Raw genomic sequence first — 26,588 nt, forward strand, 5'->3', positions numbered from 1 at the left:
AAATGCATTGTGAGCCTTAATTTTAGTTACAGGAGCCAAAATCTTTAATTTAGTGCCAACTCTTTTTAAGCCTGGAGGGAGCTGGTGTCAACACCAGATTTATTAATGGGGAAAACCTATAGTGGTGTAAGGAATGTAATCTCTCATCTGAGAGAAACAAAGCACCTCCATTAAAAAAGAGACTAAAATAGCAAGTTCAGCTTCTTCCTCAAATAATGAGAAGGATACATAATAACAATGAACTATATATGACAGTAACATTTTAAGAAACCTTTCTATAAAGCTTTATATGAACAGAAATGTTTGGGGGATGCTTTTTTATTTTTTTAAGTGAGGAAAAAGGCAATGTATTGAATATGGTTGAGTTGCACAAGTATGGAATGTGTGTGTGTCTTAATGTCTCAGTATTGCCTTTGTTAGTCTCTTTATTAGTCCATGCAGTTTGGTGGCCTGGTAAATGCAAGTCTTATTTTTAACAGCTTTCTTTTTTTTTTTTTAATACAAAAACATAAAGCTTTAATGCTTGCTATTTAATAAGTAACTGTGTTTTCTTCTGTCTCTAATTTAGTGGCCATAATTTGCAGTTAATTGAACCATTCCAACCTAATGCTTACCCATATTTTCCTAGTTTTGTTTTATTTATTTATTTGAACTTCTTTTTTTCATGATTGAGGACTTTCACTTCTGTCTGTCTTCACATTCATCTGTTTGGAAACTTCTGACCTTACAGCCAAAACTTTACTCATTCTATTCAGTATTCATCATGATGCTGAAGTGTAAGATACTTGCAAATGTAAACACTACCACTTTTATTAATAAAAACAAATACAGTGTTTTAGGGCACATTTGCATCACTATAGTTGAGGTTGTGTCAGTATTTCCATTATAAACCCATAGAGGGCCTATATCTTGGCACTAAATTACCCTAAGCTAAATCTTTGCCATACAAGGCTTCTGCTCAAGCATGATTTGGTGGGTTGGTTTTTAAACACTTTCCAACACAAACTCTTGTTTCTGGTTTAAGTTATACAACTGTTTTGTTGGATGGGGGTTGGTTTAAAAAAAAATACTGGTTCAAGATTGTTTTTGGCACTTCTGTAACTCAGAAATGGTTTTGATTTAAAAACATAACCTTTGGCAAGCCAGTAACCTACAATATGGTCTGATCACTTTGGGTATTTTGTAAAAATAATAATAAATTGTAGAGATGTTGTGGTTTCAAAATCAGCTACTGTGCATTTGCAGTAACTTATTTCAACCCAAGGACTTCTAGCAATTTGTACGTCAGTGCACATATGCATTACACTGGCTGCTGAGTCAGATTAGTGATATCTCCTGAATTTTTGTTGGTTTTTTTTTTTAATAGTGTGCGGAGGTAAATTAATTAGAGACTAAAAAAGGTTCAGCTGCTTCTGAAAGCATAAAGACTGCTCTCTTCAAAGAGAAGCTGAAACTTGGAGTTCTATGTACATGGTTAGGAATAGACTTTGATGTAAAGCATATGAAGGCATGCTGGATCAGCTGTCATAAGTAGGAGCCCACAGGCTTATCTTCATTTATCTAAATTTTCTCCTGAAAATTGAGGATAGGATTTAACCCAGAGTATGTGATGGGGAATTAATTTGAGGAACTTGAGCTAATTCTGCTCCAGGATGTTGCACATAATTGATACCTGCAGCATAACTTTCTTTTACCAGTAAATCTATGCACAGAAATACTAGTGTTCATCACTTTCGAATCTGAGCACCTTGTAATTAGTAGCGGCGCAATATTCTTATAAGCGATGTAGGGCGTTTTGTATTATAACCTATTTTCAAATGCAGAAAATGGTGTACCAAGAAAAACGAAAGATGTAAATACGATTACACGCAAAGTTAACCACAGATAGAGAGAGAGATCTCCTGTCATCCGAGTACCAGTCCAGTGCCTTAGTGATAATACTGTTGGTGATTGGTGCTATACAAATGCCTAAGACTGAAAAATTAATTGTAAGACATAAAATGATGTAACTTATTCTGGAGGAGAGTAAGTTCCCTTCTTTCCCCAAGTCTTATCTAATATGGTATGTGTGTTTCCAAAAAAACTGGCACTCCTAACACCTCTTCCATTGAAGCTGATGATAAAATTCCTATCTGAAGAAGTAGGATCAGGGCCATGGAATGTCAGCAGTGGAAATCTAGCACAGGAGCAGGTCCTCATCCCTAAAATACAGGTTGAGTTTCTATCACAGTAAAAATATCTACAAGCAAATTTCCATTTCTACTCCTAGAACAAAACTGTTCCCCTCTTCCACAGCTTGATATTTCTAAAAATTCATCCACTAGGAAAAAGTCTTTCTCTACTATAACAAACTTTGAAGTGTCTTTGTAAATCAAATAAGCTACAAAGGAGATTTCTGAACCTCTGCTGTTGAAAATCATTATATTGAAAAAATCACCTCACTGGTGACTGACAAGACAGACATTACAGCTTAACAGACTGAACCTATTTTAATCCTGTTGATGACCAGTTAGCTAAAATACTGAGCGGTGTGTTTCAGTTACTAGGTAGGCAAACTCTTTTAGAGTACCTTACCACACTGCACAGATTACTGAAATTTCAGCCATGGAGTACTGGCTTGATAATTAATTGTTTTCAATTCAGATTTTCATGTTATTAAAAGTCAAAACTGCTTTTTACCTTGTCTGCCTTTAATGTACTGAGCTGAGCAAAATGGGTGCAGTTTAAAGCACAGGTCTACTCAGAAAAGCAACTGAGGAGGGATGAGGAGGCACTAATAATCTCTCACTGCATTAAACATAGAAAAAGAGTAAGATTTTTTTTCTAACTACTGGGTTCTAAACTCAATCTGATTCTGTGGAATAAAATACAGACTTCTCTAGGTTAACAACAAGAAGTTCTCACTGATATCTATGCAACAAGGGGTAACTGAACAAATAGGTAATAAATAATTTTAACTTCAAAAAACATAGAATCTACTTTTTTTTTTTCAATTTAGTCTGCCTGAAAAATCTGTATTTTAATAACAGGGAAAAATAAAGCTTTTAAACATGACCCCCAATGCAGACAGAATGATAAACCTTTGAGGGAGAAGCTACCAATCTTAGGTTTCTTTTATGTAATATAACTTCCTTTGTAAGACTGGGGATACCAGTAGATGATGTAAGCAAATTCAAAATTAAAATGTGAATGTATCTCCTCACTTTAATTTACCCATTTGTTTTATTAAATGAGATGAATAATACTTTTGTTTAAAATGTACAGCTACTACTCAAGTCTGGAGAAAGAGCACGCTTAGGACAGAGGTGATAATGTTGGGAATTCTCTTGGTTTTGTTGTTCTGTTACGCAAATTAAGTACTGTTTTTAGGCTGTGAATTTTATATGATTTATTAATAGTGAAATACAGTGTTTCTCTTTGTAGTTTTCCTGTATTTGATACAACTCTGGAATTGTATTATTCTTGCAAGTAAAATGCTAGAGTGCAGATGGAGTTCAGGTAGAGAAAGGAGCTGCTATATAAAGACTATGAATCACCACATCAGGCTTGTGAATATAAGGATATTTTTGGAAAGGGTTTCCATTACAGTTCATTTTCACTAAATTACCAGTTTTGTTTTGGCAATATTAGGAAAGCTTCCATAAAAAGGCCATAAGGAGGGGTAAGGTAATAAAAACAGATACATGCCCATTTAAGACCTCAAAGTATTCTTGAAAGGTATTTTAAACTTCTATTCACCTACAACCATAGGAGGCAATGTGACTTTGCTGAAGTGTGTATGATGATTCATCTGTATCTCAGTATTTTTAATCTGTTGTCTGTTTGCTTGAAGGCACGATATCCAAAATGAAGTCTAAGTAACAAATTTTATGAAAGTTTTGGTACTAATCTTGAGTTCTGTTTCCCACAGGGCAAAACTGTGCTGGGCACAAAGTTTCATCTGTGTAAGAGTCTGGAAGCCCAGTGCTACAAAAGCAGTGGTTGTTGTTAACCTGTTCGTGATTGAAAACTGGGGAGCCTACAACTAATTGCTTTGTCCAATACCATGGTCCCAAAATTGCTCTTACAATTTATATGATTGATAAGAGAATAGAGCAGCTATGAAAAAAAGTTATGAGACAACTAAGTCGAAAGTTAAAAGGAACCAAAGAAAGCCAGGTAAACAGACAGTTAAACTCTTCCCCTTGGAAGTTAAAACCTAAATACTTATAGGGAAAGTTCTTCATTCCCCAGGTAAGTGACCCAGTTTGAAATCCTTATACAAATGTTCAAAGTCAGCGATTGTATTTATCTAAAAGGCCAAGACACCCCTAACTGAGGAATGGTGAAACATACACCTACTACCTACATTATGGAAGAAACTCGGGAATATTTAAGCAAAGTGCAAGCTTAATGGGTCCAGTTATCCGTATGCAAATCAACTGGAACTTGCTTTGAAACAATAAAATGTTTCCACTATAGGCTCATCTGAAGTACATTGTAAGGCTATGCTCTTAAACAATCCACAGTATATAAATATAGTTCCAATATCTAAGCTGATGTTTGAAGGACACTTTAGAATGGAATTTTTCTGCAATGTGGTAGCTATTTATTTTTCCCTCGTTCCTAAAAACATTCTTGTTTTGTCTCTGAGTACTTCTCAGTTACCTAGCAAAATGTTATCATGTTTGGTATCTGGAATTCACACTGTTACCAGTAACTGTGAACCTTAAAGTACAGTATATATATATATATATATATGTATATGTATGTATGTATGTATATATGTATATATGTTTCATCTTGAGGTTCTGCTTTAAAAGGAAGAACTTTTCGGCCAAAGCTCATTAGCCTAACTTGATGCTGCTGTATTCTCCTACTTAATTTGAAAGTTACTACCTTATCTCTAGCTGAATGTATTGGCTGATTTGTAAAGGGCTAACAATTATGAAATACAAATTTATGCTAAAAGAATTTGTAGGGGGTGAGCAGCAAAGAGGCAATTAGCATACAGAGTATTCCAAGGTAGATATGTTTAAAGAACATGAATAAAAGGCAAGTATTTTTGTAGGAAATCAGCTCTTCTGTTTGGGATTTCTCTTTTGTCCTAGGAAGAAACCAAATGGAGTTTGGTGATTTCATCAGCTATCTCCTATATTCATCACTTCTTTAGGTAGGAAATCTTAAGCAGAGATGTTAAGTAATTTGCTCAAAAACCAAGAAGCTAATATCAATAGCTGAATGGAATTAAAATATGAGCATTTGATACTTGGTTATTCTTTACTCCTCTGCAGGATCTGTTGCCAACCTTTATGTAGGTAAGCTTCATTTCAGTAAAAAAAAAAAAAAAAAAAAAAAAAAAAAAAAAAGGGCAGTGTTCCACATTTTCTAGTTTGGCTCTTCCTCATCCACATCTACTTTCCAGGTTGCCTCTGCTGCTTCTTCAAAGCATGCTGCAGAGACATCTGGGCTGGCTTTCATAAAATATTTATTGGGCTCAGACCTTTATCTGTAGTGTGCTCACTGCCTCATCAAGATCTCATTATTTGGGAATTCTGACTCAAGAATATTTTACACATAAAATGTAATCAAGTAATTATGCATTTAGGCAGAAATCTGTTGTGCTCATTTGCTGGGTAATAAAACCTTTCAGGGACATTCAGGTAAATGATAAGTGCTTTTATTATATGCAGTGGTGAACATTTGCTAAAACTTCAAAAAAACACTAATGYATATGGGGGAACAGTTAAGCCCAAGAGGACACCAATATTGTTTCCATTCAGAGTTGTAAAAGTTTAGTTTGCAAAATCAATTTCTGGTACACTTAGTGTTTCATCACAGTTTAAATGATACCTTGAAACTGTTGTTTTTTATTTGACTTTGGCTCTTGTTTATTGACTTGGGATGGGGAAAGCTTGGATATTGCACTTTTTCTGCAAAGGGCCATCCAGCTAATGTCTGGCTCTGGTGCAGTCCCTAGTTTTCTTCTCTAGGAAAGCTGAAAGTAAATGCTTTGAATATTGTTCATTCTTTATATATTTAAAAAACTGAAAATTAATTTTCTGTTACTGCAATCCAAATAAAGAGATGCAAATATATAAAGACAAAAAGAACTTCTTTTAGTTTTGAGATTAAGACACTGCAATTACTAGTAGCATTATTTTCTAATACTACTAAGTCCTTCAGTGACAGTTGGTGCTGGGGCCTGTTTAATTTTTCTGCTCAACTGGGCAGTAAGTTCTGTAGCATGATTATCATTGGCAGTTTTACAAATGATGACAGTCCCAACTTTTGCTACTGGATGAAATTTCTACCTGCTCTGAAAATGCTTTATTGAAGATAACACATACTATTTTGAGCTGTAAGCTCTAGACATAATAAAATTGTCTAGGCTGACTGATCCAAATATCCCACGTAGAAGATGCATAAGAACTTTCAATCTTGGGAAAGAAGCCTCCCCTACTTACATAAAGAGGTCTGTTGTGGAAGGCATATTTACTTATGCCTTCTATAAAGAAGGCAGATCTCTTCCTAGGCCTATAGATCACATGTAGATAATCAATGTACACTATTCATGCTTACACAGAAGAAGCCATCAATATCCTTTATGAAGTTTATTACATTGATGTAGCCTTGACTGATGCATCTTCTGACCCTCTTCCTAAACCAAGTCCTTGTTGTTTTCTTATACTCATTTACCACACCAAATAGGCTGTAAGCTCTTTGGGACTGGAGTCATTATCTCTGTTGCACAGACTTCAGTGCTGTTCTTTCAGAGCCAAGGATATTTTTTTCTCCACATATACTACTCACATTAACCTGATTGTAGTGGAAATTCATAGTAATGCTGTTAGAATCCAGAACCCCACTCTATCACCCACACTATTCTGAGAATTAGATGAAACAAAACATTTGGTAGATGTTAAACACATCTCATAATGTGACACTCAAATATTACATAGATGACAACGAGATCTGAATCTGTAAGACAGACCAATGTAGCACTGTGGGAGCAATTAGGGAAGTTACATTTCTGCTCTAGTTTGCACGTTATTAATATATTCATTAATACTGCTATGACACAACAACTACTTTTTCCTCCTGTAGATAGTAACAATGCACAAGAGTAACAGGGCAGCATGTGGCTTAAAATTTACTGGATGGAGGGTGTTTTAACTTTTTAAACTCCTTAACCAGTTAGAAGCTGGTTAATGTCCCTATTCACTGCCCTATTCCTTTTAGACTTGGTAAGAAATTTTTGATAGCCTTCACTCAGCTGTTCCAGGAAAGCATAACTCCTATTCTGAACACTTCCACTAACCTATCTTCTACTTTAAATACACATAAACTGGGAACACGATCCACAGTTTCAATTTGTTCTTTCATTTCCTTGTCTATTTAGATAGASACCTTCCATAATTCTGTTCCTAGTATGAACATTTTACCATTACTGCTCCAGATCTGTTTATTTCTTTGAGGAAAGAATTGAGCACTTCCCATCCCTCTCTCTGCCAATCTCCTATTTTTGCATATATGTTTTTAGATTGCACTGAATTTTTAACACTTACTTCCAAGACTTTTACAATAGTTTGTAATTATGTATGTAGTGCAATGTTGTGCACTGCTAGTGCTACTCTATGGTAAAACTAGAAAACCTATTCTGTGGCAAGKTATGTTCTATTTGAACTTGTTCGGTTTATATTCAACAACACAAAATGTACCTTAGATACTTATTTTTGAAAGTGAACATGTGCTCCAACAGTTATTTTCTATCATTTTGTCTAACATGTGAGTATGTAAGTATATAATATGTTAACTTCGCATCTGTCGATACCTACAGAAATGCACAGAATATGCTTAGGGATTAGGGAACAGAGCTCCAAGCAGCCACCAGCACTATTCTCTGCAAGAACTGGTCTCAGTTTTGTGGGTTTCCTATACAGTTTCATTGATTTTTCTCTAAGGAAATTTAAAATTTTCTGAACATTGTTAAATAGGGTAATATGACAATTACCCTGAAATTACCTTTAGAGAACTTATCCTATATCTTATAACACTGCACACCACTCTGAATCATAACCAAAAGGAGCTGATGAAGCAAAGGAGGTATATGGATGTTTCTTTTTTATTTTATTTTTTTTCTTCTTCTTCTTGGCCTGGAGTAAGTTAAAGTCAGGGCCAATTTTCTTATGACTCTGGAAAGTCACACCTAACCAAAGATGTAAATAAATTTGGCTCAAATATTCAAATTCACCATGTACAACAAATATTTCAATATTTGCTTTTTGTCTTTTTTTTTTAACAGTACAGATTAATTGTGATGCTCTAACCAACCTGACAGATGTGTTCAGCACAGATACTTGTCACAGTATGCTCAGATAAACTAATGCTGCTACAGTTACCAGAACAGGTAGCCTCACTTTCATGTATATCTTTTGAGAACAGGTCTAATGTTGAATTAATAGATAATGTCACCTAAGATGCCAAATATCCTCCATTCCCTTCTTGCACCACTCCAAAAAAACGTAGAAGTTCTGACTCATTAATCACATTGTCTGAGTATGCTATTATTTTCTCACTTCTATGAGGCGGAAATTATCTGCTAACTAAATGAAGACAAGCCAAAGATTTTTCTCAAGGTTATTTCCATTGGCCTCCAACCTCAGCCTGTTTATTTCCAGTTCTTTCTTCATAAAAATTGTGTTTCCCATAAGCATTGAAATATTACCTTGCTATCTTCCTGACTGCAGATAATCAAGCAATATTCCAGGAGATGTAGAGAATGTGTCCGCTGTGCCTCTTTACTTCAATCTCTGCCTTTTTTTTTTTCTGAGTCTCTTTTCCATCCTGTTTATAGGGCAAAAGGAATATTATCCTGAGCATGCAAAAATTATTTTTGAAGAAATTTTTCAGAAAGCGTTACTTCTGCACTATAGGGTAGTGTGTGACATCACAACTCTGTGCCACAATTCAGGTGGTGGTAATACTGAAATTTCAAGTGCGATAAATCCTTTAACTAGTACAGTGGCCAGACTTAAACAAGGACTACATTTCTTGAAGATCCTACAAGAATTTATTTATAAACAGGGTTTTTTAGCTCCTCCCAAGATTTGATGGATGGCTTTGAAAATGGTGTAATTTGTACTATTTTTAATTAAAATTTGAACAAGAATAAAATCTTTTTAAACAATTAATCAGCAAAGACCTTGGCTGCCCTCCAAATCCCAGAACACACCCTCACCCTCCTCTTTCTCACCTGAAAGCGCTTATGCAATTTAAGAAGGGGAGTCAAACAGAAACAAAGGGACTCTGTTTCTCTCACATGCTCTCAATTCTGGTCATTCCCATCTCCTTGCCCAAGGTCAGATTGTAAAATCACTTTTCATTTTGGTTCATTTTTGCAGCTTCGGGCTTAACTCTGTAGGCAGCCCCCAAGAAGGGGCTCCCAGGTYGCAAAGTTAGGACAACCTGCGCTGATCGGTGAGATCTGGGGATCCAGCTCCAGGGGCTGGGGTGCAGATGGGGTTTCCTGCCTACCCCGCGATGGACTGGGCAGTTACAGGAGGCTGAAAGAACCTCAGAAAAAGGGAAATAGGCGCTCGTGTYGCACGTCTCCTCTCCGCTGCCTGGAGATGAAGCCGTTCACAGCTGCAAAGCCAATAATGCTATTTATAGGCACTACGGTGGGTTTGTTGAGGGTTGCTTTTTTAGATCAAAGATTTCAGAGCTTTGTTTTAGGCTTAAAAGGATGAAARAAAGTTTTAAAGTTTTGATTAGGACCAGGAAGGCCAGAAATGCTTTTTTTTTATTCTCTGGGAAGTTTGGGGACATAGAGTTACCCTGGCACTGGACCTAAAACATGGACAACCTTACTGCTCCACCAAACTTACCTTCTCTAGTCTTTACAAGAACGACTACTTTTTCTGCTTGCTAGGTTGTTTAAATCCTACTGTAACAGTTAATAATTACTACTAATTTGTTACCGTTTTTTTTTTCCATATTCTCTTCATGCTTTGATAGGTGCCAGGAAACTGCTCCTGGTGAGATTCCAGTCAGAACAACATTTTCCTCTATTCTCCTCYCTTGCAACCCCCCTCTAGTTGCTGCTGCGTTACTGTGACCGGGGGAAGGTCCAGGGTGGGGAATTTTATTCTATTTTTATTTTTTGTGGCTGTAGCGGACCGTCTGCCACCGCGCACTAAACGGGGATGAACCGTTTAGAGCGGGGCAGGCCAAACCTGCGCCTCCCGGGGAAGCACCGCGRCGCGGCCGCCTGCTCCGCCGCCCTCGGCCCTTCCGAGGCGGCCCAGCGCCGCGGCTCTCCGCCGCCGCGGCCATGGCGCATGCCCCGCCCCCTGGGCGCCCGCCATTTCGCGCCGCTCCGCCCAGCGGGGGCGGCCGCGGCCTGCTTCCCGCCGGCGCCGCCTGGGCCGGGAACACCTCGGGGGCGGGCCGGGAGGAGCCATGGAGGACGCGGATTACTTCGCGGGCAGCACGGCGGAGTGGGGAGACGAGGCGGACGGAGGGGCGGTGAGCGCTGGCGGGCGGCGGCGGCGCGGGCGGCCCGCGTGGAGGAGCGGCGCTCGCCCCAGCTCCGCTCCCTCCGCGCTGGCCATTTCTCCCAGCGCTGAGGGGCGGCCGCTGCGGCGCGGCCGGGCCCGCGGGGAGCTGCCGGCCTTGCCGGCCGCGCGGGGGGCGGCGGGGAGCCGTGCCCGGGGCGGGCTGAGCGGGGAGGCGCCCCGGCGCTTCGCCGGGGGTTAAAAGCGCGGAAGCGGCGGCAGGATGGCGCAAGCCTGGCTGAAGCGCGGTGTAAGTGCAGTGGCGCGGGGGCGGAGCGGGAGAGAGGCGGCTGACTTGGCTGTGGTCGCAAGCAGCAGGACGATGAGGATGGAGAGGGAGAGGACGATGCTGGCGTCCAGCAGGAATGCTTGCAGAAGTTTTCCACCCGGGACTATATCATGGAGCCGTCTATATTTAACACRCTGAAAAGGTGAGCGCAGCCTGCTGTGCGGTGTGTGGAAAAAGGATAAACAATGCTATTGTTTTCCCATTAAAGCACAGTTGCTTGCTTTCTTGTTTAATACACTTTTCAAATAATTACTTTCTAATCTGCTCATTAGATATTTCCAAGCAGGAGGTTCTCCCGAAAATGTGATCCAGCTCCTCTCTGAAAACTATACTGCAGTGGCACAGACTGTGAATCTGCTGGCAGAGTGGCTCATCCAGACAGGTATGACAGGTGACATGGTATTATCTTGTGGCTGTATCAGAAATACTTGAATTGGTGGCACTTTTGATTGTATTCTTGTATGAAAGATGTCACCTATACATGACTACATTTTTTACTTTGTGAAAAGGTGTTCAGAATACATATTGCAATTTCTTCCTGTTCTTGTGTAATACAACATTTCTGTTCAGAGAGTAAGTTAATAATCTGGTGATAAACATTATTTTAAATGTCTGCAAACTGTATTATAAAGGTATATATAGTAGAAGCAACTGTATCAACTATAATTTCTGGGATTTTTTTTTTCTTCTTTTATTTGCATACTTAAGGATAGGGATGCTGCCTGTAGATCATGTAGCAATAGTTCATGTTTTATAATAACATGGTTTAATTAATATTGAAAAAATAATTACAGTATTACTAGTTACCGTTTCCTTTCAGTGAAGCAGTAGTTACATGAATAGTTCTCATATGGATACTGTGCTCTTGAGACAAGATTTCTGTATCACCAATCTGATCATAAGTTCTATGAYTGTGTTTTGCAAGACAAATTCAGTGTTATTTTGTGATATCATCCCTTAGCTAGTATGAACTTTTATGTACAAATTGTCATAAATGCTTAGAAATATAGAACTATGTAATAGCTCTTTGTACAGCATTTTGAAGTATATGTCCTGACTGTTGATATCCAGTGAATTTTGGTCTGTGGTAAGGTGGATGTATACTCTGAACCTGGTAATTCCTTTGTGTGTAATGTAATAAGCGTATTTCAGTATTACCCAGTAAATGTCTTGTGAGATGACTGGCATTGCTGTTTACACGACTGATGAAGAGAGCTGGAGAAAAGGACTGCTGTAACCTGCCTATGCTCCCAAACACAGTTCATAGGTCTACATTTATGGAAAAAAAGATAGAGAATCTCTAAATCTGTGCACGTCTGGGTCAGCATGGCTTAGTAGTACTTCTTCGGGACTGAGTGCTTTTCTCTTTGCTTTCTGCATGTTGATAAATATCTGAGTAGCTTCTACTTTTTTTTCCCCTAACACATCATTGTGGGAAAATTTTAAGATGTTGCTGCCATGCTTGATTGAATTGCATCTACTGACTTTTTTTGTTCCTTCTGTACAGGTGTTGAGCCAGTGCAAGTTCAGGAGACTGTAGAAAACCATTTAAAGAGCTTACTTATCAAGCATTTTGATCCTCGAAAAGCAGATTCCATCTTTACAGAGGAAGGAGAGGTATACATGGAATCCATGTTGCAGTCTTTACATGAGTGGATTCTGTATAGATGCCTCCATCTGATGGAGTAGTAGCTGGTGGGAGAGAGGAAACTGTCTTCAAAATTCCGTAGTTGTGAAAGCAATTGTWTCTTAAAATCAGCTATATCTCTTTCTCAAGAGTTCTCAGAGGCTAATTAAATTCTGAATACAATTTAGCTTGTATTAAAGTTCTATATAGCAACTTAGAGGACTCCTGAAAGCTAGAAATCTTACTTTAAATTATCTTGACAATTAGGTATTCTTAYTTCTCCCTTCCTCTAATTTTTTTTCAGACTCCAGCCTGGCTTGAGCAAATGATAGCACATACTACATGGAGAGATCTCTTTTACAAGTTGGCAGAAGCACATCCAGACTGCTTAATGCTTAATTTTACTGTGAAGGTAGTATATTCAAGTCTAATAAGTGGAAAATACTGCTTCCTAATTCTTCTAGCATCAAATATCAGCTGTAGTCTTGCCTGCATCTCTTATGTGTTCCTGTTAACAGTCCTTTTTCAGAATTCAGAACAATACAATAACATATCTGTGGGAGAAATTATGTTACAAGTTGCAAGTAGTAAATGTAGTTTTCCATTTTGAAATACTATTTTTGGAGATTCTTTTTTTTTTCTTTTTAATCTGTATTTGAAAACCTGTGTTATCTATTTAAATCATAAATTATATGTTTAGGGTATCTGTATTGTGAGGTTTCTTTCAAGTAAGCCTCTGTTCTCTAAACAATGTCACTGAAAACTGGTGTGCTGTTTAAGAGAAGAATAGTGAGGATGTCTATGTCTGTATCTATAGATTTCGTTGTATTGCCTTGTCGTAATTCTTACTCTGTTTCTGAAGACCATTGACGGTGGAAAAAGACTTGGATGTTTCTCTTAATTACTTGTGGAGTTATTTGAATTGCCTTACTTCTGTGCTACAGGCACAGATTTATCTTGCAAATGCTATTAAATAGTCTACCCATTATGTTTCTTATATGTTTTTTTTTTTCTCCAAATAATGTTATTCTCTTGGGCTTTGTGTGTGCACGCATGTGCACAGAAGTATGATATTATATGCTATATTACATATGTGTATGTGAAAACACACACACAYGTATGTGTCTGCATATATATAAATAGAAAAGAGAGTAATTCTTAAACTTGCCTTGTGTATTTTGTCAGCACACATAAAATAAATGCACATTTAATTTCATGTAAGGAGGTAAGTCTTAAATGAGAAGCTTCATTCATGTCAGTAGTTCTTGTTCCTTATGTGAACCTCTCATTTCTAACAATTCATTGCTTAGTTGTGTATGCTTCTCTGATAGGGAAAAAAAATGGGCTATCTAATTCTATATCTAGTATATCTTCCTATGTTCTGAAGTATTTCTATATGATTCTGATTTACTTGGTTTTGGTTATATCTCTATTGGTTTTCTTCTCTGTTATCTAAAAGATGTTTGTGTATATAGAGGATAATCTTACGTCCTGTATGTTCTTCCAGACTTGTTGGGGTAACTGAAATAAAAACTTAAATAATATATTCTCTGATTTTTGTTGTTGTAGCTTATATCTGATGCTGGATATCAAGGGGAAATAACGAGCGTTTCAACAGCATGTCAGCAACTGGAAGTTTTTTCTAGAGTCTTGCGTACGTCTCTGGCAACAATTTTAGATGGAGGAGAAGAGAACCTTGAGAARAACCTCCCTGAGTTTGCTGTAAGTACTTTATTCCTTTTCCTGTGGGGAAAAAATGGTTTCCTTTCCAGATAGGGTATACAAATCTTTGCATGATTGTAGAAAATCTTGAAATCCTATGAAATCTTAGAGAATATCATGAAGAAAAGGTATATCTGTATTCAAAACCAGAAATTTTTACTACTTGGTTACTCAGTCACCATGAATTTTTTGKGCTGCTTAACTGACACTTCCTTATATTTATTAATTGGATTGTATGAAGACAAAGTAAAACTCTCTTCTTTCACATTTAATGCAATATCTAAAGACCAGTCTAGTCAGTTCTCTGACAAATTAAAATAATTCTGTTTTCGTCTATGTCAGTGATATGAAAAGTGTCATCTGAATSAATAGTGTGTGTGTTCTTTTTTTGTGAAATAGTTTAATGAGTTTTGGGTGGGATTTTACTTGGCTTACTTCTTAAAGGTTGTAGAGAAAGTGCTGAACAACAAGTAGGCTGGAACCCCCTCTCAACTCTGGCATCTAAAAACCAGAAGTCCTAGATTTAATATTTTGTTCTTGTGTGGTATCAGTGTGTAGTGGTACTGTGTTTTTCTCTACTTTCTTACTGGCTGTTGCTTTTACTTTGTAGTAGTACATTTCAATGTAATCTTTATTATTAAGGCAAAGTTAGCATAGAAGAATGCTAGCGTATTTCTTGTTGACTAGTAAGATTTTGATGCATGCATTCACAGAAGATGGTGTGCCATGGAGAACACACATATCTCTTTGCTCAATCTATGATGTCCATATTAGCCCAAGAAGAGCAAGGAGGGTCAGCTGTCAGACGGATTGCTCAGGAGGTTCAGCGATATGCTCATGAAAAGTAAGTGCTTGCTRTATTTATTGGTGAAATATAAGTCATTGTAATTTCAACTGTTGTCTTTTGCTCATTCTTGATTACCCTGTWCCATCAGGAGGAGAATTCTTAACTTTTTGTAAATTCTGTGGTAGAATGAAATCAYTTGTAAGGGAGCAGTTTTTGCTGTAGGCTGTAATCCTTAAGGCAACCAAAAGATTCAATATCCTGTACTGGGAGACCTGAAGTAGCAAGAACACAAATTGAAGAAMGTTTCTATCTATTAAAAATGTATATATTATTTGCATATTTTAGAAACAAACAAGAGAAATACAGGCATATTTCTGTAATTGTGTGATGTGTAACGCCTTAAGGACAGAACCCATTACCCTGGACARTGTGCCTTATTGATGTAGTGAGACTGAAACTAACATGTCTGAATTAAGAAAAATTCTTATGTATGTTTATGCTCTTTATCAAGAGGCCATGATGCTAGTCAGATCACTTTAGCATTGGGTACTGCTGCCTCCTATCCTCGAGCATGTCAAGCACTTGGTGCAATGTTGTCCAAAGGAGCTCTGAATCCAGCAGATATCACTGTCCTATTCAAAATGTTTACAAGCATGGACCCACCTCCAGTAGAACTGGTTAGTAGTATCTTTTTATCAGCCCTGAAACTTATTTCTGTAACAGTGTGATMAGACCTCAGGTTTTTGAGTCCTACTATGTGTTGTATCAAGGCAAAAAAGATGTTAGCACTGAATTTCATCCATATGTAGCTTTAAATGATGTATAAATGTGAACGTACTTTTTTTTTTCCCCCCATTAGCTGGTTAATTGATTTTTTTTTTTCCTATTCTAAGTTGGAGGGGGGTTGTTTTTTGTTTGTTTGTTTTTTACCTATAATTACTTACTTTAAAGAAGCTCCTGTTAGGAGATAAAGGTGGAAAGGAACTAATTAACTAACTTCTTTTAAAAGAAGAWGATTATCTTGATTTTGCAGTTTGTAAGTAGGGATAGGTTATGTGTTTTAGACTTTTTCACTGCCTTGCTCCAACATGAGTTCTGGTAATAAATGGTAGAATTTWAATACGTAAGTGATGTAGTCTGTGTTGTACCTCTTACCTTTCCTTTTTAGTGCCAAAAAGTTTTTGAGCCTCTTTGGAAAACTATATAATGTATTCCAAAGGGGAAAATTTGTTATTAATGTCTTAATTCTATGGAAGGTACGTCAGATGTAAATATCATATTTTAAATAATTTCTCATAATTCTCGGGCTCTCATAAACCATTCTTTTTCTTCACAGATTCGAGTACCTGCCTTTCTAGATCTCTTCATGCAGTCATTGTTTAAGCCAGGTGCTAAGATCAATCAGGACCACAAACATAAATATATTCACATACTGGCATATGCAGCCAGTGTAGTAGAAATGTGGAAAAAGGTAATGTTCAGTTCTGTGAATAGTGTGTTCTTTTTAACTTAAACTTTWAAAAGTRTTCCAACTGTGCTGAAGAACATGTATCACTGAAATTTCTTAGTTTAAAATAATGTGCTCAGTTTGATTTATTTATTTTAATGAGAGATGCTTTCAGCTTCAACTGAAATAGCTGGAAGTGTCACTTTTGAATACCTCTGAAGATCAAACCATACTATGGAAGTTAGAATGCGSTGGATGTTTTTGTCATTTTTCTGTCCTGTGCTATTAAAATTGTACGTGCTTTTCAGAGGAAGATGAATTGAATTCTATAAACTAAAATAGTTAAAATAGTTCTTAGGGAATTAGGTAAGGGAAATGTTCATGCGCTTCAACTCATTGATACTTGGTTCTAAAACTTGCCTATGAGCCTGCATTTTAAGAAATGCGGTGTGATTTTTAGTCCTATTCCTCTCCCTAAGTGGCCAAGGATATCCTGTTTATTCATTCCTTGTGTGATCAAACTTTTAATTTCTTTTTTCAGAATAAGAGAGTCAGCATAAACAAAGATGAACTTAAATCAACTTCRAAAGCCATTGAAACTGTTCACAACTTATGTTGTAATGAGAACAAAGGTGCATCAGAGTTGGTTGCAGAACTGAGCACTCTGTATCAGTGCATAAGGTGAGCAGAAACACTGGTCTGAAGCTGCTTGTGGGCAGGAAAGTATTATTTAAGAGGGGAAGTGTTGTTAAAGGAAAGTCTTTTTGACGGGAATTCTGTGAGAAGATCCTTGTTATAGAATGGGTAAAAACGTGGTCTGAAAATAGCTTTCAAAATTGTACATTTGACTCCTTGGAGTCTCTCTCATGAGTAGGTCAGCTCTGGCTTTCACTAGCAGCTTACCTTCTAGTGCCACAGAACATGCTGCTTTGTGCCGCTGGAAAAAGATGACAAAGAACTTTGCCTTTCTCAGTAAGCTTTTTTAGGAATAGATTTGTCCTCTTAAAAGTATGAAATAGCAGATGTTGAATAAACTGGCTAGAAACACGTTGGGCATGAACATTGGAGCATTCATGAATCTCATTGTCTGCTTTTTGCATTTTCTGTTGTGTGAGGGCGTATCCTTGTAGAAAGAATATTCTTCCAGCCTGTATTCTTTTTTTTTATTTCTTCCTTCCTTCCTAATGAAGACTACTCTGAAGGTATTTGCTGCAAGCTTTTCAGGCATAACATAGATTAGATTAATTATCCTGATGGTTGCCGAGAGTTTTATATACTGAAAGATGATGTTTAAAATGTACTATTCCCTCCCTGGATACTAAAATTAYCTCTTTTGTAGGTTTCCAGTGGTGGCAATGGGTGTATTAAAGTGGGTGGACTGGACAGTGTCAGAGCCACGATATTTTCAGCTGCAGACTGATCACACTCCAGTGCATCTGGCATTACTGGATGAGGTAAGACCATATAGAAAATCCTGCTGGAGAGCAAAAACAGTTTTTTGTGCTTGTACCTGAATTACATCCAGTTCACTARATGCTTGTGATTTGCTGTAATTCAGTAAACACCCAGAGCTGAATCTGTTTCAGTCCGTAGTTAGTTATTTTGTTTTGCCAGCTCAGCAGCATTTACGCTAGGGAAGCTTAAGCATCAAAGAAGGCAATGGTAGAATACTTTTCTTTAAAAATAATAATTAAAAAAATCATGTCTGGCACTGAATGTCAGCTTGTCTAATAAAGAGTGGATATGCTGGTTTTTAAGTTGAAGTTTTGATGTTCTCGCTTTCCYGTCTTGTTTGCAGATCAGTACATGCCATCAGCTGCTCCATCCCCAAGTTCTGCAGCTTCTTGTCAAGCTCTTTGAAACAGAACATTCTCAGCTTGATGTAATGGAACAGGTGATTCTCAAAGGATTCAGTGTTTGTGTTCCTTGCTACTAGTTATTCTCACTGAAGATAACTGCTTTTGCTGTCACAGCAGTTTTACAGAGTTTAATTTAGAAATGCTGTCATTTAAAATAAAATAAAATAAAAAAGTAACATGACAGATGCAGAATCAATAAGGATGAGCAGTATTGAAAGAGCTCTAATTTATGAGTTTTCTTTTCTCCTCTTCCTTCCATTTCTCCCCTCTCCCTCCATTTTTTTTAGCTGGAATTGAAGAAAACTCTCTTGGATAGAATGGTGCACTTACTCAGTCGAGGATATGTCCTGCCTGTTGTCAGCTATATCCGGAAATGCCTGGAGAAGCTAGATACAGATATTTCTCTCATCAGATACTTTGTCACAGAGGTTAGCAGCCAAATTTTTGTTGACTAAGCTTTAATATCAGTTATATCTGTTTGGATACTAAGTCAGCTTATCTCAGATTAAAATGTATTTCAAGATATCTGGTCAAATTTTGAGCAATGTATATAATACTGGTATTYATAAGGAGATGACTTGATCCTACTGGATTCTGAGAGTATTAAGATATTGGGTAGAGCAAGACAAGGATACAAAACTGATTACTGGGAGAACAGGAACTCTTAAAAGAAAAGTGCAACTACTTGCATGCCTTCAAAAAGGATATTATGAATTAGATACTGCCTCTACCACCTATCCAACTGGAAGGTTAATCCAGCTTTGCGTGCTGTTTCAGGTGCTGGATGTGATTGCTCCTCCATACACCTCAGACTTCGTACAGCTTTTTCTTCCAATCTTGGAGAATGAAAGTATTGCAGGTACAATTAAAACAGAAGGTGAACATGATCCTGTCACTGAGTTTATAGGTAAGTCATGATTATCTGTTGCATACCACTTCCTTAYGTATTTGTTACAATTTTCAAATAATATTTAGGAGGATTGTAAAAAATAGGGATGCCTGGCAGATCTCTTCTTGGATTATTTCCCTTCTTCCTTTTAGGGATCTGTTTTTAGCAATTCTTATTTAATCAAGAATGGGTGGGTAGTAGTGAGGAACTTTGAGAGAAGTACTGCTTTTGGAGAACTTGCGCTGTAGTAAGGAAAGTAAAGAAAGCAAGTTTCATAATACATTCCTATCTGAGAACAAATAGACATACCTAATGCCTAAATTCCTAATAAGTTATATAATGCAGAAATTCAGATGCAAACAGGTAAATTGGGGTGAAATACTGAACACTTTCTGTCCTTTTTTTCTTTTAAGCTCACTGCAAATCTAACTTTATTATGATGAACTAACCAGTGGAAAAATCAAGAATGCAGAGCACGATTGCTACTTTGTGTCACTCCACTGGTAAGGTTCTGTGGGCAACACAACAGCGAAAAGAAAAAACGAGGAAGAAAGGGTTGAAGGGCATTTAATTCATTTGCACAGTAACCTTGAGCTTTACGTCAGAGGACTCATACTTTGGGAAAATGGAGTAATAGTTCAGGATCTTCTGTTATACAACTCAGTATAAATCTAAATATTCTGAAGTGGGTAGCAGAAGAGAATTAGATTTGTTTCAAAGAATGTTATTTTTGGTTACAGATAGACTTTTTTCCACTGATTCTTTGTGTAATACACAACCTGAAGAATGGAAAGTAGTTTTTACTAAACCTATTTTGCAGATAGTTCACTGAAGACTAAATCTTGAATGCTCTAGGCTTTGATCTTGAGAGTTGCATAAGGGAGTTTGATTGGCTCTGTGATATGGAAAATCTAGAATGGCTCTTTTTCACTCTTACATTAGTTTAAATTCCAAATAGTCTATATATTTACTGTTACAAAGAAACACATTTTGTGTAACAACTGAAGTTGTAACAATCAAGATTAGTTTTGTATTAACAGATGAATCCTGTGTGAGTGTGMTACCTTTCAATCTCTTTTTATTTTTGTTGTTAAATTGTTGCATGAAACATTACTGGTAAGTTTCATTACCATGTCAAGCATATTGTCCAAAAATGTGAATGTATGCMAAAAAAAAAAAAAATCTTGATGTGTTTTGTCTTCATATTTTTCTGCTCTATCATGATTGATGCTAAACAGTAGGGAATATGCCTTAGATCATAACTTTAAAGGCTTTTTCTTTTTTCCAGAGCTTTCTTTTGAAGTTTCAAAGACCACTTTTTGTTGTGTATTAGGTGAGATTTCTCTTTTGTATATTTAAATACTGTTTGTATAAAAGGAGTATAGAGAAACCCATTGTTTTTTTTCTAAGCACATCCATTTTTCTAAAAACCTCCTTTCTAAAGGAAGAAAGATGTACTTATAAATAAGAAATGATATTGTCAARTCTGATTCAATGTAAGCTGATTGTGAATGTGAACTCTTCAAGCTACTGTGCCAGCTAYTGAGACAGCAGTATAAGACAGCTTTTCACTCCTTTTAAAAAGTTTTGAGTATATTTTCCTTTCCATCAATCTCTCACATACTCCACTGTGATTGAGCTTCCTGTTGAAACAAACCACTTCTGCTTTCCTGTATGTTCAAGCTTGGTATGGTTTACTTTAAACATTTGAGTTCCTCAGTGCTCTTTCTTGTGAGTCATTATAGCTAGTTAATATTACTGATATTTTAAGATCCTTATGCTTCCCTGTTCATAGTCATACTGAATGGGACTTAAGTTCAGCAGCCACTGCAACTTGGAAGAATTAATCATTGGTACTTTGGACTCCTTTCTCCTTTTCAAGGAGAAAGATGGAACTAAATACCATTCAGGATTCTCCATTGAAATCCTACCTTTTACCTACCTACACAAACATCTACTTTATCTTGCTCTTTCAGGCTGGAGGGGTGAATGGTAGATGAGACAGAGAACATGTAACAATTTGAGCATAATTCTTGTAGGAAGTCAGAGCATTAGGTCCAAGTCAACTACAAAAGACACAAGATCCAAAGTCTCCCAGCCTACCAGAGCATGGCCTAAGTCCARTATAAAACACATTCTCTTTGTAAACAAGAAAACTGTTCTGTCTGATACCCAAATAGTTGAAAGCAGGAACAGACACATGGAACATGTAGCAGAGCCACCTCAGCCTCATCCTGGACACTGGAAGTGTTATTCTTTTGTGGATCTTCACCACTTACCTTTCTGAGGGTAAAAGCCAATTTCTCCCCTCACTTTCAGAGATAAAAGCATGATAAATTGTAAAGAGTAGAGGGTAGCAAGGAAGAGTCAGTCTTGGGCAAGGTCTATTTTTTCCCTTTTCTGCACCCCAAAGAGCTTTAACTTACTTTTTAATGAGGCGTAACTCATAGGTTGGTTCAATTTATTACAGTAAGTAGGTACTGGAGATCAACACTGAAAAGTAGTGTTTTACAATATCCAAACATCTTTTTTCCTTTTGTTAGAATTTTAAACTCTAAATATTGAGTCATCTTTTGCATTTCAGTCTTCAGTGTAGGTAGAAGTAACGTAWTATCATTTGAATTATTGTATTTGAGACACACAATAACTGCTGGATAGACTATCTTGTGGAAGGGCTGGTGGACAACAAAGTCAAGTAAAAGGAGTATAATTCCAGGTAAGCTTTAGATGGCAACTGTTCCACATGAGGCTGCATGTTTGGTACCAGCAACAGTAAAAGACAACTGAAAGTACCTGTTTATAAGAGTTTATAATCCACATAATTACAATCATKTAGAATTAAAATGTCATTTTATTAATGTAACTAACTACGCTAGTTAATGACACTTGTTATGGCACTGAYTTTGGGCTCAGATATAAGCAAGAGAACTTGCTACCTTTCTTCATGTTAACTAGTATGAGAAGAGCTCTGAGGGCAGACATAATTTATACTTTGTCTCTGTAAGAAAAAGATAGCATAGTCATTCAAGAATCAAAACAAAGATTGGTGAGTAACTACAGTAAGTGTTCCTTTAAAAAAAATTTTGATCAAAGTTGTTCCTGTTGCATCACTTCTGGTTGGGTAAAAGTGACTGCATTATACAAGACTAGCAACAATACTGTGTTTCATCAGGAAGCCAAGGAAACATGGAATTTAGTTTTTGAATATATCTCATCATTGTGAAATACTTCCTTGGTATTATCATAATTTTATAGTTTAGTATAAGCTTTAGACAAAAGTAATAAGGAGTTCATTTTTCCTACCTAGTACACCTATGAAATCTGTGTGTGTGTGTGTGTGTGTGTGTGTGTGTGTGTGTGTATATATATTTTAAATACAATTTAATCTGTACCGTTTGAGTAAGGTGACATAGTTTGTCTGCTTTGAAGCACAATATTTAAACTTTTTTGATGGATAATTGCTTGAACATTTTTTAAGTTACCAGAGGCTGCTGGCAGGTGGTCTTGGCTCTGGGTTTGTTTTACCTCCAAGACATTGTGTTGCTATCRAGGCTAATGTTGCATTATCACCTGGTTATGCTGACCTGTGAAAGAGTTTTAGGCTATTTAAAAAGATTGTGTTGGAATGCTTTCAAACCAAGTAGTTCCTAAACAGAATGATGTTCAATGTAGAATCAAGGAAGTACAGCATCTCCATATGCACAGTCCTCTTCAATAGCAAGATTGTATTCTGCTCCTCTTCCACCTTTGTATGTACTTGTCACAATTCTCAGCCACCCCCTTTCACCCTGTAAAGGAATAATTTGCTTTAATATGTTTTCTAATTCAGTATCCRTTTAAGGTAACTATAGTAAGTGTGCTATTGCATCTGATTTCTCATCATCCATATCTGGCAGACGTAACAATCTAAGAATTCACTGAAAAGTGCAATACTGAGTTCACACTGTAACCTTGTTTGAAGGGCAGTTTGCTGTGATGAATTTACATCCCCTCCCTCTATTCCAGTTAGATGACTTTATTTTTGCCTATATCTAACAGCAATTTACAGCTGCTTGTAGCAGCAGCTGTATGTTCATGGAAGGCCAGCATTTGGGATTGAGTTGACATTAGCCAAGKGACTTTGGCTTAGTTAGGTTTCATTTCCTAATTGATGGTCTTTCAAGGAAAAGCCTTTTCCTATCCACAGGCCACCTTTGCAGCCTCCTGTTTGCTGCATAGGAGAAACCTACACRTTTTCTTTAAAGTCATTTTGCAAGCATGTTTCTTCCATTCTTTCCTTACCCAGGGTTCACCCCATGAGTTGCGAACAATCCAGTATTCTGTTCCATTTTCCACACCCCAGCCAGCCACAGATACTATGTGATTCACTGTGGGTGAGGGGTTGTACTCAGTATAAAGTCCTCCAGTGTAAGCATCTAACTTTTCAGTAGCCATTATACCACAGCTGTAATAAAAGAAGAGCAAGCATCTTTATACAGGGGAGTCAAGGGAGAGCATAGCTAAAACAACATTTTTCTTGCATTTTAACTTGAGTTATTATAACTGYAAACAAGCCAAAATCCACATATTAGCCCACAGCATCGAGCATCCGCCAGACTRGAGAAATACACCTCAGTTAAAGACTGAGTTTCAAGTATTCAAGTATTTCAATTCAAATACTAGCAGTAGATACTTTCTTTTTTTTTTACAGCCATTTAAGTTTTTCCTTTTACCTAATTGGTCCGTTAGTGTAGATTTCTGCCATCATTTTTTCCCTTCCACTGACAGAGCCATAGTCAGCAACTTTCCAGAGAGTATAGTTCCGTATCACATGGCATTCTCCAAAGGTCACACAAGTTCCACACTGGTTAAACTTCTTACATTCTATAAAGCAAGTGAGATTATCACCACAAGAGAAGGCTTTTCTTTGAGTAGTATTGCATGATTTTTCTTAAAATTCATTTGAGGCAGACATTAACTTAAGAATTACTAATACATATTTTCTCTAGTGAACTGAATCTCTCTTTCAAAATCACATTGGAGGTCAATAGAATCACAAATTATTGTTCCTTACTTCATAGGCACAAGTGCCTTGATGAAGAAATAATTCTCAAGTTTGCTTCTCCATAAACTGTTCCAGTTGCACATGAACATACAAAGGTTATGTTTCTGCTTTTTTTTTTAAGCTTGAGGTGATGCTTTTGAATATTTTAAAACATCAGAGATTATATATCAGAGACATAAGAGATTAAATTTAAGCAACTTTGCAGGTGCAAGCCTGTTTGGACATGATTTAATGTTATGCTCTCTGGCTAGAGTTTAAAAAAAGACAGGCCTGTAAGCAAACCTGTTCTGTCAGTCAAACAACAGCTACTATGCTGAAAGGCAGGAACCAATAAACCAAGGAATTACTACTTCTCTACATTATGATCTGGCAAACTTGGTCTRAAGCCCTACAGCAAAGCAAGTAGGTTATCATACTTTGATCCTTTGCTTGGTAGTTGTTGCAGGTCTCATCTGGAATGCCATGGTCATGGGCATACATCCAAACACCTGTATGGTCTCCACCTTCACAAGACCCTGCATTAGCACAATCAATAACATTCTGGACAGAGAGGTAGGCAGAAGGCCATGCACCTTTCCTCTTTATGTTGATTCGATCTGTAACAATAAGCAATTGGGGCTTGTTAGTTGAAGTATTTGTGCTATTATTCATAGCAACTAGTGTTAAAACTGTCCACTTGATTACTTCTGTAACTGTTTGCAGGTGACAGTATTTGTGGTTGTAGAAGCCTCTAATATAGATAGTGAGGCACACACCATGACTTTACTCAAATGTGCAAGCTGATTATGTTGTGCATTTCCATTAGAAGATTTTTTCCACTAAAAACCTCAGCAAAATTATGCAGCTGAGTGAGATCCATTTAAACCCTTCAAGTGCCCTAGTACTCTTCATTCAAGCAATGACTTTTGATAACTTTTAATCCTGTTAGTACTAAGAACATTCAACTGTACTTGACAGAGAACTGGGAAAATGCTCCATATGAATTAACTGTGCATTATCCTGGTCTAATCTTTCAGCAAGAATGGATGCTCTAGCTATTCCTTGCAGATAAAAAAATGCATTTTTAAATCAACCTATATTTTAAAAAGTATATACATACACATACAACCATTTACAYTTTAACTAAAGCTAGATAAAACTTAGCAGGTTAAGTATCTGTCTCATACTCATTACATCATGGCAGGCTTCATACATGTCTGTACTGTTGTATGCTTAAGAATGGATCCTTCATGAATCCTGCCATCTCCTCACACACACACACACCTTTAAGGTCTTGTCCCCTTCACTGTTTCCTCCATTCCTCCTTCACACTTAATCCTTTTAACCACTTCACTAATCAAACAGGGAATCTGCAGGATGTTACTGAGCAAAAGCAGTTATGTGCAAATCACTGTATTTTCTCTAGAAAAAAATACCTTTCCAATTGAAACAAATCTCTACCTTCCTCCCCCTCCCCCCCCAAAGAAAAAAAGAAAAAAAAACAGAAAACCACCTGCTAAAATTTGCCTGTATACTGTGATAGTTCTTTTGAATATCAGGGCTCTACAAACTAATGGTCCACAGGCCTTCTCACAAGAAGCAGCTCCTTTCATTTCCCCATATTCTAAGTATCACTCATGTTGCAGAGCAGGAGTCCCTTGCTGCTTTAGATGCTGTGCAGCAGAGTGAGGTACCAAAAAAACAAAGGAAACATGCYGAGCATCTTTATCTCTGCCCTTACCATCACAACACCTCCAAGAAGAGGGGCAGAAACCTCTGCCTCAAGAGTTTTTACTCTTGGCCCTTATTAGCAGTTTGGTAGGGGTAATAAATGCATTCCTTCTAAAACAGGTTAACTGCTCCAGAATACCCCCCCACACACCCCTACATAATTTGGAGAGGAGGGAGATAGCCTTACTCTGCTTGCTTCTGCTATTGAAACCAAAGCTCCTTGCCTTGAGCTGCCAGATTGGGAATTACCACCATTCCTGTAGCCTCAATCTTTTGTTAAGTCATTGCAGTTTGCCCTTTGCCCCTCTTCATATCTTGGTAAGCTGAAAACACACTCCCTTTGCTCACCGAAAAGGTTTAAATCACTGGGGGCAACAGCTGCTGTGGTAAGAAGCTAGCAGAGCACTGCTCGCACAGCGTACCTGCTAGAGCGCTGGTGCTGCCGTGGGCCCAGCAGGAGCCGCAGTACTGGGGGATGTGCTGGTTCCGGGTGGTGCTCACATAATTGACTCCATTAACATTTCTCCAGTCCCAGCTTTCGGGCAGCTTGGAGATATCCAGGTACTCGTGAGGACGGGGGTAGGTTCTGTATTGGGACAAAAAGGGACAAACTAATTCCCTCTCTGCCGATTCCTGCGTTTTGGGGCAAATAAGTACAGTTTTTAAAAAAGGGGGG

The 26,588-nt window shown here is 37.4% G+C and overlaps 3 protein-coding genes across 3 annotated transcripts in view; 2 read left to right on the plus strand and 1 right to left on the minus strand.

Moving 5' to 3' along the window:
- GNAS (GNAS complex locus) overlaps positions 1 to 1,227 on the plus strand; it is a 102,395-nt gene extending 101,168 nt beyond the window's left edge. The window contains exon 12 of the mRNA XM_085314123.1: positions 1 to 1,227. This exon is cut by the window's left edge and continues 2,627 nt beyond it. The gene's annotated coding sequence lies outside the window, so the exon portion shown is untranslated.
- A 9,146-nt stretch (positions 1,228 to 10,373) lies between these two features.
- Positions 10,374 to 22,154, plus strand: NELFCD (negative elongation factor complex member C/D). The gene is made up of 15 exons (XM_085314124.1): positions 10,374 to 10,509; positions 10,854 to 10,969; positions 11,100 to 11,209; positions 12,335 to 12,444; positions 12,759 to 12,866; positions 14,024 to 14,176; positions 14,890 to 15,020; positions 15,475 to 15,640; positions 16,300 to 16,434; positions 16,952 to 17,091; positions 17,750 to 17,864; positions 18,209 to 18,304; positions 18,557 to 18,697; positions 19,047 to 19,176; positions 19,572 to 22,154. The coding sequence occupies exons 1-15, from the start codon at positions 10,444 to 10,446 to the stop codon at positions 19,604 to 19,606; spliced, it is 1,752 nt and encodes a 583-aa protein (XP_085170250.1). The 5' UTR covers positions 10,374 to 10,443; the 3' UTR covers positions 19,607 to 22,154.
- CTSZ (cathepsin Z) lies at positions 21,990 to 26,584 on the minus strand (the record flags this gene model as incomplete). The annotated part of the gene is made up of 5 exons (XM_085314265.1): positions 21,990 to 22,946; positions 23,440 to 23,602; positions 23,871 to 24,021; positions 24,619 to 24,798; positions 26,335 to 26,584. Coding segments are annotated over 5 exons (858 nt in total), but the record flags the coding sequence as incomplete, so codon positions are not given.
- Positions 26,585 to 26,588: the final 4 nt, after the last annotated feature.

Source organism: Rhea americana, unplaced genomic scaffold (genome assembly GCF_003343005.1).
Source record: "Rhea americana isolate MKP2758 unplaced genomic scaffold, rheAme1 scaffold_4, whole genome shotgun sequence".
NCBI classification, from domain to species: Eukaryota; Metazoa; Chordata; class Aves; order Rheiformes; family Rheidae; genus Rhea; species Rhea americana.